The sequence below is a fragment of the Chenopodium album genome, chromosome 23 (genome assembly GCF_948465745.1).
Source record: "Chenopodium album chromosome 23, dcCheAlbu1.1, whole genome shotgun sequence".
Classification (NCBI taxonomy): Eukaryota; Viridiplantae; Streptophyta; class Magnoliopsida; order Caryophyllales; family Amaranthaceae; genus Chenopodium; species Chenopodium album.
In genome coordinates, this window is record NC_137856.1 from 19,724,523 (window position 1) to 19,738,594 (window position 14,072).

Here is a 14,072-nt window from a genome sequence, read left to right on the forward strand (position 1 = left end):
TCATATTGATACCAACAAAACATTTTACGTGTTATGATCGTGTGGTGTTAGAGTGATAAAAGATTAAAAAGCAAGAATTTTTGTTAGTGTTTTAGTATTGTTTACCATCGGCTAATATATACGTTCCGAGATTGGTTATCTAAGCCAAATAGTATATCATCCAGCGTTAGTATACATGTGATTCGGTATATTAGCTTACAATATATACGACATTAGTAATATTAAATTAGGGTATCTAAGACCTATATTAATGTGTTCTTTTCCCCTTTTTGCATGTATTATGGTAAATTTTTAATTTTTTATTTTTTAAATAGTGTAAGAGTTGTCCAGTGTGCAGTCCTTTTCCCCTTATTGCATAGCTGTCCTTTTCGCATTTCCATTTCAGTTATCCTTTTGTTAGCTTTTCAGTTATTTTTTTAGCAATTGAGATGTACAGTAAAATTACCGCAATACCCCTGTTCGAGTCATACACGGTTAGAGTCTTAGAATTCCTCGTACAATTTACAAACATTTTAAAAACAAAGAAAGTACTCAAAAGTTGGAGGAAGTACAAAATAAATCCGCCTTAAATTTTAGCAAATCATGTTACCCACACATCAATCCACAAGGCGGGAAGACATGTTTTCACGGATAAATGGCGGGAACTTTTTCACTGTCTACAATTTTTTATTTTTCGATAAAATAAAAATAAATAACTCCCTTAAATACTCCTTTTCTCTGCGTCAAAAAAAAAAAAAAAACAAAATCTCCTATTCTCACTCATCATTTTTGTCATTTTATAATCCAAAAAAAAAAACACTCATATACTTGTTTAGTCGGTCTACTTGTTTCTTTCTCGCTTTCCCTAATTCGCTCGTCCAATTCCAAACCCTCGGTCTCGGAGCAGTCAAAAAGTACCGAGCTTTTCTTCAATGGCGAAACCCTCCAAACAACGCTCTTCTTCCGACGACGCTTCCAATTCGTCGGAAGAAGAACAAGTTAACGACCAGATCGATGAAGATGACGATGAAGAGCTCGAGGCTGTTGCCAGACCCGTTGATTCCGACGAAGATGAACCCGAGGATGACGTTCCCGCTGACGACGATGAGGAATTTGAGGTTTCTATTTTCTCTCTCTCTCTTCATTTCTAGGGTTTTCAATTTTGCTTTGTTTGTTTAGATCCATCGTATTTTTTGTAGTAGGGTTAAGTATGAATTTCAAATTATGTGTTTTTTGTTTGTGTTACTTCATGATGTGTTGTTTGATGGTGTTTTTGGTGGTTATTTCGTGCTTGTATTCTTGGGTTTCTTACATGTTTTTCGATTATTGGTGGGTGAATAAATGTGGTAGGATGTAAACGCTGGTAATACTGAACTTTCGAAGCGTGAAAGGGCAAGGTTGAAAGAAATGCAGAAGTTAAAGAAGCAGAAGATCCAGGAAATTTTGGACAAACAGAATGCTGCTGTTGATGCTGATATGGTGCGTTTGATTTCTACTAGCTGTATTGTATTTTCGAGCTTTTGGTTATATTTATTTAATGTTAATAAGTAATGACTTTAATGTTTATGATCTTTTTGGTAGAATAACAAAGGTAAGGGGCGGTTGAAGTATCTTCTACAGCAAACGGAGATATTTGCCCATTTTGCCAAGGGTGAACATTCTGCCTCCCAGAAGGTTAAGGGAAGGTAGGGTTAATCTTATTCATTGTACGCCTAGTACACTTAAATTATTTAGAATGGACGCTATGGTTATTTATTGTATAGCTTGATATATGGTTAAGTTACTTACCTTTTTGAGTATGTGGAGATAATCATGAGTGGATTTTGAGTATATGGAAATGTATGATCGTCTTCGTGTTGATACATAATCTGGTGAAAATATTGAAAAATACCCTGCGAATCTAATGTTGTGCGATATAAAAGGGAGGTGTCTTCTGTCTTCGATTGTTAGCAGAGGTGATTTATATTATTGTGGAGAGTTGCTTACTTAGAAAATGGTGGTCGTATAGTATAGGGCGGTAAATGGGAGAACTATGCTTATCAAGTTACCTACAAGGTAATTGTGCTTAAAAACAGGTAATTGTGCTCATAATTTGCTTAGTTTATTTGGTCAAATTTGGGTGAATTACCCCTAAACAGTGCTTCATATTGCATCAAGTATTGAACTTGGAAGGGTAAATACAATGGCTTACTTAGTTTCTTATGAGAATTTTGGAGTCCATAGTATACTTTGTTTAGGTCACCTTAATGTGTTACTGGGCATAAATGGGAAAAGTATGATCAATAAAGTTAAAAGGTAAGTCTGCTTCAACAAAAAGGGTACTTGTCCTCCTCAAGATTTGCATTATCATTTGGGGAAAGGGAATTGATGAATTGCCCAATATTGATCCATATAGACTTATAGAGTGTTTCTTGAAATACTAACGTGGAAGGGTGAAGGCAAATGTTGTCTTGCTTTATTTGTCATGAGCATTTCATTGTATTCATAGTGTAAGTGTGTTATCTTGATGTGAGTTTCTGAGCAATAACGGTAGAAATATTCTTATGATGAGCTGAAAGGTAAGTGTGCATAAACAAAAAGGGTAACTGCGCTCCTCAAGATCATCTTTGTTATTTGGTCAATTTAAGGTAGGGGAATAAGTGAATTGCCCCTTGTTGTACAGAACCTTGATGGGTAAAGGCAATTAGGAAAGTGTTTACTTGCTTGATTTGCAGTCCATATTGTACTGTGATTACATCACCTTAATGTGAGTTTTGAGCAGCATTTGTTTAGATTTTTTTCCTTTTTATGTGACATATGGTATTTTCTAAATTTATCAATCTGCCTCTTTACGTGTTTTTGTATGCTAATTTTAGGGGTCGCCATGCATCAAAAGTTACTGAAGAAGAGGAAGATGAGGAGTATCTGAAGGAGGAAGAAACTGGACCTTCCAATACAAGGCTGGTCACTCAGCCTTCGTGTGAGTTCTGCTCTCCCTTGGTCAATCACTGAACTCTTATGATTTACTGTATCTTGGCTTCACCTTGAACTGCCATTTTAAGTGCTTTGTGGCAAGGTTCATGTAATAAACCTATGGAGTTGTTTATAGTGAATGCCAATCTAATTTTCTCTTGGAGCATCTGATGATTTAGTTTTTTCATTAGAGCATCTTTTGGTTAAGAAACTATTGATTTGTTTTAGTTTTAGCCTAAACTAGAGATATGTTGAATGGGCATTTACTAATATTATAACATATGGAGATTGTTCTAGTTTTAGCCTTTTGTTTCATTTATGTTTACAATTTTGCAAATCACTTTTTTAAAACAACATATGGAGTATGTAATGGCAGGAGTTTGGTATAGGAATAATTGTATGTGCTTGCATATGACTTTTTTTTTTTTCTCATATAAAGAGCTGTTCTCACTTGAACCCTTTCTTCATGTATGTATGCACATTTTGTATTAATTTATTTATCTGGATTTTGTTATTGGGTTGTATTTATTTATTTTTTTCTCTCTCTCAGGTATTCAAGGAAAGATGAGAGACTACCAGCTTGCTGGATTGAATTGGCTCATTCGTCTGTATGAAAATGGTATAAATGGAATCCTTGCTGATGAAATGGTAAGCAATAAACTTGTACCCCCTTAATGTTTGAAATTGTGTAGCTTTGTTTTCCCTTTAATTTCAATTATCGTTATTATTCCAAGAATTATATTGCTGCTATGATTGATTTGCTGTCTGTATGTCTTCTTCCTAATAATAGGGTCTTGGTAAAACCTTACAAACTATCTCCTTGTTGGGCTATCTTCATGAATTCAGAGGAATTACTGGGCCTCATATGGTTGTTGCTCCGAAATCAACCCTTGGAAATTGGATGAATGAAATAAAACGATTTTGTCCAATTTTGCGTGCTGTGAAATTTCTTGGAAATCCTGATGAAAGGGTATGCCTGGATTCTGTTTATGGATTTCTTATGCTGTTCTTGTCACAATTAATGATCACTGATGATTTGCTGCTGTGTGTTTTTTATTTTATTCACAGAGACATATACGTGAGGATTTGTTGGTTGCTGGAAAGTTTGACGTCTGTGTCACTAGTTTTGAAATGGCTATAAAAGAGAAGACCACTTTACGCCGATTTAGTTGGCGATATATTATCATTGATGAAGCACATCGAATCAAAAATGAAAATTCTTTGCTTTCAAAAACAATGAGACTCTTTAGTACTAACTATCGTTTACTCATCACTGGAACTCCACTTCAGGTAATCTTTTGGGTCTCTGCATTTTTTGGGTGTTGAGCAAATCTAAGATGATGTAGATTGTGATAGTTGTGAAGAGTGAAGTTGATGGGACCCCTTTATATTGTATTTCAAGCACTCTTTGTGTGCTGCCTGTGTACCTAAGCTTTGATTTGAGTCAATTGATAAAGTTCTGTTGAGAGTTGAGACCAAATGTAAGTACAGAATATAAAGTTTGCCCTGACAGTCCATTTGAAATTTAAATTGAATACCTCTGTTTCAATAAACAGGCTGCATTTTCCAAGTTTATTTCAGTTATGTAAAGATGTTATCATAGGTTTTTGTTTCGTTTTTTTTTTTTTATATATATATTTTTTTTATTTTTTAAATGTGTTATTTTGTTAATATATGTGGTAATAAAAAATTATGGCAAGAAACTCAAATCTGATTAAGTTTGATCTTAAGAATGTGAGCTACTACGCTCTCTGTCCCTAATAATTCTGGCCCTTTTGACTTTTTCCGGTCTCCAAAATGTGTCTAAAAACATTTTTATCTCCATTTTCATGTGTAAAAATTATATTACTAGATTATCAATATTTTATGGTCTAAGATTTTAAGGTTAGACCCAAATTTTTGCAATGGGGCAAAAACATACGGAGGGAGGGTGGGGGTATTAAAAAAGCAAGGTTTACTTTTTACGAATCTTTGTACTAGGTTTTACTCCCGTAGTCCCATTGTGTGTTAAGACTTATTATTTCGAGGCTGATTAGCTATGATAGAAAGCCAACACATACTTAACTATGTGTATGATTTGGTGGATCTCTCACTTATGAGTATGGTTTTGTAATACAGAATCAAGTTTCTTAATTTTTTAATTTTGCCAAATTTGAATCATTTTTATTCAACTGGTTGGTTGAAAATTGTTTTTGTGAATTTTTTGTTGATGTTTATATTGTTTGCAAACTTTTATTTATGATGTTCAGTGAATGAGATCTTTATCTATGTCTTATTTATTGATAATTTGACCTGATGCACCTTGTTCCAAGTGATCTAAACACTAATATTATGCAATATTCTTCTGAACTGCAGAACAATCTCCATGAATTGTGGTCACTTCTCAACTTCTTATTGCCAGAGATTTTTAGCTCCGCAGAAACATTTGATGAGTGGTTTCAGATTTCTGGGGAGAATGATCAGCAGGAGGTCGTTCAACAACTCCATAAGGTAAGTCAAAGGTTTGAAGAGTATCTATATATCATTTTATTTTCTCTTTACTTCTGTTGCCTAATATATGTAGTTCTGCATTCTATAGGTTCTCCGTCCCTTTCTTCTTCGGAGGCTGAAGTCAGATGTTGAGAAAGGTTTACCTCCAAAAAAGGAAACGATTCTTAAAGTGGGCATGTCTCAAATGCAAAAACAGTACTACAGAGCATTGCTGCAGAAGGATCTTGAAGTTGTTAGTGCTGGTGGAGAGCGCAAACGGCTTCTTAACATTGCAATGCAGCTGCGTAAATGCTGTAATCACCCATATTTATTCCAAGGTGCCGAACCTGGTCCCCCATACACCACAGGAGATCATTTGGTTACCAATGCTGGTAATTCTCAGTGAATAAAGACACTGTGAATTGCTCCTTTTATGTGGCATTGTTGACTGATGAATCTTCATATTCTATTTATTGCAGGAAAAATGGTATTGCTTGATAAGTTGCTTCCAAAGCTGAAGGAGCGTGGCTCTAGAGTTTTAATATTTTCACAGGTATATTTTGTAAATCTAGGTGTTTGCTTTATTGTAAATTACTGTTTCTAGTCTTTTGTTGCTTGCTCTATGATTCCATGGTTTTTGTTGAGATTTTGGTATGTCATCTAACTGTTTATGTTCGGCAACTAACATCAGATGACAAGGCTACTCGACATTTTAGAAGACTATCTTATGTATCGTGGACACCAATATTGTCGGATTGATGGTAATACCGGTGGAGATGATCGAGATGCTTCCATCGAAGCTTTCAACAAGCCAGGAAGTGAAAAGTTCGTCTTCTTACTGTCAACACGGGCTGGAGGTCTTGGTATCAATCTTGCTACTGCAGATATAGTCATTCTGTATGACAGTGACTGGTGAGAGCTCGTGTAAATCAATGAAATCTTTCCCCTCTTTTTTGCTTGTTGATGGTGTTTGTGAGTTTACTTGCTTGCCGTCTTTGTTGATACTTGCAACACATTTCAGGAATCCACAAGTTGATTTGCAAGCACAGGATAGAGCTCATAGGATTGGTCAAAAGAAAGAGGTTCAAGTGTTTCGTTTCTGCACAGAGGTTTGTTCATTTTCTGTACTTGTTTCTAGGTTAAGCATTCTTCATTGATAATAATCAAGATATGACCTTTCTTTGATATCTTGTGAACAGTATACCATTGAGGAAAAAGTGATTGAAAGAGCTTATAAGAAACTTGCGCTCGATGCTTTGGTTATTCAACAAGGACGATTAGCTGAGCAAAAAAGTAAGATGTTTTGTATTGAGGTACATAATAATCTCTTGTGTTTAATGACTTGTTGACTTGTGGATTTGTGCAGCTGTTAACAAGGATGAGCTGCTCCAGATGGTGAGATTTGGTGCTGAAATGGTTTTTAGCTCTGGGGACAGCACAATTACAGATGAAGATATAGACCGAATTATTGCCAAGGGAGAAGAGGCAACTGCTGAGCTGGATGCAAAAATGAAAAAATTCACAGAGGATGCCATTAAATTTAAGATGGACGACAGTATGTGGTTTACTTGAATCTGGTATTATAAGCATAGCCTGTATCTTTTTTGTTTATAAGCAAGCTGGACTGATTTATGTATCCTTTGCTTCTTCGCAGCGGCTGATCTATATGATTTTGAGGATGAGAAGGTAGGAATATTATTGGTGTCTCATGCTCAATCTTTCAAGTTGAGCTAGAGGTTATAAGCTAATTCTGTTCCTTTTTTTTAACTGCTCTCAAAGGATGAAATCAAGGTGGACTTCAAGAAACTCGTGAGTGACAACTGGATCGAACCACCAAAACGAGAGAGAAAGCGGAAGTACGTATTTAGCTTTTGATATTTGTTACCTATGCCTAATCTTGTTTTTCACATTCCTATGGCTTGTACAGCTATTCAGAATCTGAGTATTTTAAGCAAACTATGCGCCAAAGTGGTCCTGCTAGGCCTAAGGAGCCTCGTATACCTCGCATGCCTCAGTTGTAAGGCTTATCTTAAATTGTTTGCATCTTATTTTCTAATTTCTCCTGGTCAATTTTTTAGTGATTGGAGTCAATAGTCAACTTATTTATGTTTCTACTCAATTTTAGGCATGACTTCCAGTTTTTCAACACTCAAAGGCTTAATGAACTCTATGAGAAGGAAGTGCGCCATCAAATGGTGGGTTGTCTTGTTATATCTAGTCCTTTTTAATTATCAAGCATTTAAGCATGAATTAACTTCTGTTCTATCTGCTCAGCAAGCACATCAAAAAAATCAGATAAAAGATTCCATAGAAGTGGATGAGCCAGATGGTATGTTATTTCTGCATATATAATCTTTTTAAATCCGTTTCATTTTCTGTTGCTGATGAAGTCTTTGACGACAGAAATGACGGATCCCCCCCTGACTGCTGAAGAACAAGAAGAAAAGGAGCGTTTGTTGGAAGAGGTAATCCTGATTTCACAGCCCCCTCTTTCCAGATTTTATGAGAACATGGAAAGCCTTTTTTGTATCATTAGTCAGCGATTTATAAATTGGTTTGTTTGCTGCAGGGCTTCTCTACATGGGCTAGAAGAGATTTTAATACATTCATAAGGGCTTGTGAGAAGTATGGTAGAACTGACATAAAAAGCATTTCTGCGGAGATGGAAGGGAAAACATTTGAGGAAGTTGAAAGATATGCTAAAGTTTTCAAAGAGAGATATAAGGAGTTAAATGGTGATTCCACTTCTACCTTCTTTAATCTTCTTATAACATCTACTTCCTGCTGAATTCTATGAGAAATCTAAAGTTTCTGCTGTGGTCATAGATATTGGCTGTTCTGTGATTAGTCAGCCTTATCTTTGCATCTTTCCTGGGGTTGACTTGGATGAATTGACTAACTCAACTGATTTTCCACCCTTTTTTCTATGCATTAACAACATAACTCTTCTATGCTGATTTGGTTCCATTTATTAGATTATGACAGGATCATCAAGAATATTGAACGGGGGGAAGCTAGAATATCCAGGAAAGATGAGATTATGAAAGCAATTGGGAAGAAGCTGGATCGCTACAAGAATCCATGGCTGGAATTGAAGATTCAGTATGGTCAGAACAAAGGGAAGCTGTACAATGAAGAATGTGATCGCTTCATGGTGAAATTTCTCTTTTTCTTTGTTTTCGAGCCATGAGGTTTTTATACATTTCATGCCCACCTGACATCATTGAAAATCTGGACAGATTTGCATGGTTCACAAACTCGGATATGGGAATTGGGATGAATTGAAGGCTGCTTTCCGAACATCTCCATTGTTCCGGTTCGATTGGTTTGTTAAATCCCGCACCACCCAAGAACTTGCCAGGAGATGCGACACCCTTATTCGTCTGGTTGAGAGAGAGAACCAGGAGTATGATGAGAGGGAGAGGCAAGCACGTAAAGAGAAAAAGCTTGCCAAGGTTCGTTGAGTTCTAATTGTTGAATCTTCTCTGCTGACTGCTTATCCTGCTTTCCACCTCCTCCCTCTTCTTCTGAAATAGATTTTTTATATGCTGGATTACATATCATGATCTTTAGTTAATGTCGTTTGTTCTTTACTCTTGCAGACTGCTACACCCTCTAAACGAGGTACAGCTCGTCAGCAAGCTGAAAGCCCCACATCTTCCTTGAAGAAAAGGAAACAGCTAACAATGGATGATTATGCTGCTGCATCTGTATGTTTCTATAATTAAGACATGGCCTTTTTGATTCATCAGTTTTCAGAGGATACTTTCCGATTGTGAGCTGATGTGCTTTAAAATATTTTTGCAGGGGAAGAGGAGAAAATAATGGCAAATTTTAACTGTGTAACGCCCGATGTTTTGCTACCAATTATTTTGGCTATTGTCTTGTCACAGCACATTATATTTGCTCTGGCTCTGATGTAGTAATGAAGCTACCCCTTTTCAGGTTGGTTTTGTAGCTTAGGGGGTGGTTCTTTTCTTTAGGGCTTATGGTTACACTGTATAGTTAGTAGTTTTGAGAAACTGTCCTCGATGTAACGCTAAGTAATGAAATGTTTATCAGATGACTTTTACTGAAGTTCTAACTGCATTGAAATTCCCATTAGTCTTCATGTCATGTTTTATATATCTATGAATTTGACTTTATGTTTTGATTAATATACTACTCCAAAACAAGTGTTATCATTATACATATTGTTAGATTAGTCTTAGTATATACGAAGTAGTACATTTAATATATCAATTTTTTTTTTATTTTATACTAATATATAATTAGAGTTTAAGGTAATGGTCAAAGCAAGACATTGGCATTTAGCAAGCAAAGAACGTCGAAATATGTATAGGGAAATAGTAGTAAAATACTATTTTCGTTTTATATTATTTGCAATGATTAGACATTTAGTCTGTACTGCAAGGAGTGTGGAAGATGTGTACTACTGGACTAAAAATCGTAATGGAAGTTGCACTTTCAAATAAGGGCACTAGAACCAGCTAAAGAAGGGACATGATAGATCATATCCAAGTTGGATTCTCGATTATAATACATCCTGACGCATTTGATTTAGGCACACATATTAAGGAGAAGAGAGAGAGAGAGAGAGAGAGAGAGAGAGAGAGAGAGAGAGAGAGAGAGAGAGAGAGAATGGAAAAAGTAAGAGGGGTACCTTGTAAATGCAAGGTAAAAAATTTACCCCAAAAAGAAACGTGTCAACTAAAAAAAAACTTCTTAAAAAAGAATACGTGTCAACTAAAAAAAACGGAGGTAGTATGTATTTCTCTCCAGTTGTGAGATTTGAGTGTCTAGACTATCTACTCTAGAATTGTGTGCTATGTGGGGAGGAGCTAGAAACTATATCTATCAGGAGAGTCTGCATTGTATCAGAAAGGGTGGACCGTAGGATTCTTAGGAATAAATGATAAGTGACATTTATGTCACTTTTAGGGTATTTTTATGCTTATTTTCTGGTTTAGTTTCTAATAATTTTCCTAGTTTTAGGCTTTATTTATCTCATTTTCTTATTTTCCTTATTTGATCTTCTTTTTGAGTATTTTTTTAGTTTTTTTAATAGTTTTTAGTTTATTTTCGTGTTTTTAGTTAATAATTTCTAGCTTCTCTCTTTTTCTTATTTATTTTAGTTTGATACTTTATTTATCTTATTTTATTTTATTTTATCTCTTGATAATACCCTCATAGTTTCTTCATTGTATTCAACTTTGTTCAAGTTTCTCTTCAATCAATCAAGCAACCTTCCAAGTTTTCATCTTTCATTTATTTCCTTTTTAGTAATCTCTAATCCTTTCTCTTAGTTTTCCTTTTAGTTGTGTTTTCTCATTTATCTTGCTAGTTCATCTATCTTTGTTATTTTCATTGTTTTTTATCATGTTTGATTTTGTGTTTCTTGAGCTTACTCTTAGTTTTGCTATCATGTTTGTTCCCCCTTTTCTAGGCTAATTTCTTAGCTAGGGGAAGGGGGTGGAAAATATGTGTTGAATGTTGATTGAATGATGATGGTTGGATTGAATACATGCCTTAAATTGATGAAAGACATGATTTTTAATGGCTTGAGATTATTGTTGCACTTTGTTTGATTGTCTTCTAGTTTAAATGCATGAAAATGATTTGAACTAGATTAAGATCACCTCTATTTTAATGATTGCATGAGAATGAGTTGTTAAAATGGAGTTTTATGGATTGTGCTTCTTTATTCTCTTGATTTGCTTGTGTCTAATAGGATGCATGAGAATGATCATAGTTAGCATAGACCTCTTTCATTGATTTTGCTAGACTATTACATGAGAATGGATTATTTAGGTGGGATCTTGTGTTATTTGGCATGTTATTCATGATAACTATCATTATTCTCCTTTTTCTTATCATGTTTAACAACCCCGTATCCCTAGCGTTGTTTTCTCTTGAGTTTATTCATCTCTTTCCTTGTTTATTTGTAGTCTAAGTGCTTAATCCAAGAAAATAAACAAAAACATTTCCCTTTTTACTCTTGCATAGCGACTTTGATGTTGAACGAGTGTGCTTTCTTAGTGGTTCGACCCCTTTACGTACCCCTATACTTGTATTAGGGTAGTCTAGGATTACAAATGATTAATTTGACTAGGGTAGTAGCTTAACAACCTACCATATCCCTATCAATAAATTCATGGGAAAGAAGAAAGTATCCGCCCCTTTAAAAAAAAAAAGGTTGTTGGATCCGAAGCACGGTCTCTTGCCTACTAAAATGGAAAGAAGGCTACTTCATGGGAAAGCAAGATTTTTGCAGCTACAATCTGGGCAATTTGATGTCGTACAAATGAGATCAATTTTGAAGGCATGAGTGCAGGGATGGCAATCCAGTTCGAATCCGACCCTACTCCGCCCCGATCCGAGGTAAAAAATCCGCTCCGAGTACGAGAAAATTAATCCGAGTTCGACTCCGTTAAAATAATCCGACTCCGAGTCGGAAAAGGGTCGGAGTCGGATCCTACAAAAAATCCGACCCCGACAAATGTCCGACTTTGACGGATTATCCGACTCTGACTCCAATAGATAGTGGATTTTTGTGTGGGTCATGGTGGCATTGGGTGTGGGTTGTAAAGGCCCAAATAGCCCAGCATCTCAAAGTATATTGAATAATGAAAAAAAACTCGGAGTCGAGTCAGGTCGGGTCGGAGTCGGAGGTCGGATATTGAAGTCGGAGTCGGATTTAACCTCCGACTTCCTGTCAGGTCGGAGTCGGATTTAGCATAATCCGCTCTGAGTCCGACCCGTTGCCATCCCTACATGAGTGTTTGTTTGGCCTCAAAAGAAACTGAAGCTATGCAGGTCGATAGATGGTGGACATCCAATAAGTGTTAGCTAGACCCTGACTTATAAAATGAAGGCAATTTTGTTTTTTACCACCTCACAAAAACTCGAAAATAGCTTTTACCACCTCCCAAAAAAAAAGTTTTACTTTACCACCAGATAAATTTCCAAAAATTTGGTATTACCACCACTTAACTGATTCCATTTAGGAATCCGTTAAGTGGGCCCATAAAGCCACGCGTCGTGTTATTATTGGCCAAAAAAAAAAATTTAAAAGAAAAGGAAAAAAAATTAAAAAACCTAAAACTACCCAGCCACCACCACAGCGCCACCACCGCCCTCCCCCCAACCCACGACTGCACCCCCCCTGAACCTACCACCGGCGGCACGGCTCCACCCCCTCTCTCTCCCAACCCACCTGAACGCCCCCTTCCCTCTCTCACAACCACAATCGACCCAAAAACCACCAACCCACAACCCTCAATGACTACGAATCCCCCCAAAACAGCCACGATTCCGGCCACAAATGGCCGAAATCAGTCGGTTAAGGCCACTCAGCCCCAAAACCGGCCGATTTCGGCCATTTTTGGCTGAAATCGTGACCGCATTAGGGAAGGAGGGTTTTGGGTTTGGTGGTTTTTGGGGGCGATACGGTTCTGGGAAAGGGAGGGGGAGGGTTCAGGTGGGTTGGGGCTGGTTGTGCGACGCGGGTGGTGGTTTCGGGGAGGGCTGTGGTGAGTTGGGGAGAAGGCGGCGGTGGCGCGGGGGTGGCGCTGCGGTGGTGGCTGGAGTAGTTTTAGGTTTTTTTTTTTTTAATTTCTCTCTTTTTTTTGAACAAATAAAATGTTGACACGTGTTACTGTGGTCCACACTTAGCGGAATTTTTTGATGGAAACCGTTAAGTGGTGGTCCTATTTTCGTGTTTTTTTTATGAGGTGGTAAAGTAAAACTATTTTTTTTTGGGAGGTGGTAAAAGAGATTTTCGTGTTTTTGTGAGGTGGTAAAAAACAAAATTACCTAAAATGAACACTTAGTAAAAAGTAAACACTTAAAAAAATTATGAACATTTAGTAATAAAAAAAAATGAACACGTAAAAAATTGAACAATTAATGCTAAAGTGATTAAGTGAATACGTTAAAAAAAACAAACAAACAAACATGGTTATCAATTTATCATATAATCATAGAATTGCTAGACCTTGATCTATAAAACAAGCATTTAGTAAAAATATATGAACACATAAAAAAAAGAACATTTTAGTAATAAATATGAACATGTAAAATAGCTCAAGTGGTTAGGGCTCCCTCCTGGCTCTAGGTAATCCAAGAATCGATTCCCATCACTCGTTCTTTTGGCTCTCTAAACACCAAAAAAAAAAGTAATGAAAAATGAACATGTAAAAAGTGAACACATAGTATATTAAAAATGAACATGTAGTGTATTAAAAGTGAACATGATTATCTAAATTCATATAAGTTCAATTTCAATATATATTCTTATTAACCAACAATTTAGATAAAAAAAATCGTTTAAAGTATGTTCTTTATAAATAGTTGTATGATCATAGATAATAATGTACTAAATGTTCATTTTAAAGTAATAAATGTTTATTATTTTAAGGAAATATTGAATTTTGGTACCTCATAAATGGCCTATATTGATTTTTTGGTACCTATTGAAAATTATATTTTATTTTGGTACAGATTCAATTAAAAAAATCCGTTAGGGTTTTGTTAAATTAGGTGTATTATCAAATTAATTAATGATTTAATTTATTACGAGTAAAAAAAAAAACTTTAAAAAATAGAAAAAAGGAAAAATCCCAGCCACTGCCACCCCTCACCCATCCCCGTTAGCTACCCTTCCCCCTCCC

At 36.0% G+C, this 14,072-nt stretch overlaps 1 protein-coding gene across 2 annotated transcripts; it reads left to right on the plus strand.

Annotated features, from left to right (window-relative positions):
• The first annotated feature begins 833 nt into the window (after window positions 1–833).
• Window positions 834–9,545, plus strand: LOC145609700 (putative chromatin-remodeling complex ATPase chain). Of its 2 annotated transcripts, none has more exons than XM_081665159.1 (25): window positions 834–1,097; window positions 1,330–1,458; window positions 1,561–1,664; window positions 2,835–2,938; window positions 3,482–3,579; window positions 3,722–3,901; window positions 4,000–4,221; window positions 5,287–5,421; window positions 5,510–5,792; window positions 5,880–5,953; window positions 6,092–6,312; window positions 6,422–6,509; window positions 6,600–6,693; window positions 6,767–6,955; window positions 7,055–7,086; window positions 7,180–7,256; window positions 7,328–7,417; window positions 7,526–7,595; window positions 7,675–7,729; window positions 7,804–7,865; window positions 7,970–8,135; window positions 8,376–8,554; window positions 8,640–8,855; window positions 9,003–9,110; window positions 9,208–9,545. In XM_081665159.1, exons 1-25 carry the CDS (start codon window positions 912–914, stop codon window positions 9,223–9,225), a joined length of 3,180 nt encoding a protein of 1,059 aa, XP_081521285.1. In that variant the 5' UTR covers window positions 834–911; the 3' UTR covers window positions 9,226–9,545. The 2 variants fall into 2 exon arrangements, with proteins under 2 accessions (XP_081521285.1, XP_081521286.1); XM_081665160.1 differs by having other exon boundaries at window positions 5,510–5,738.
• Window positions 9,546–14,072: the final 4,527 nt, after the last annotated feature.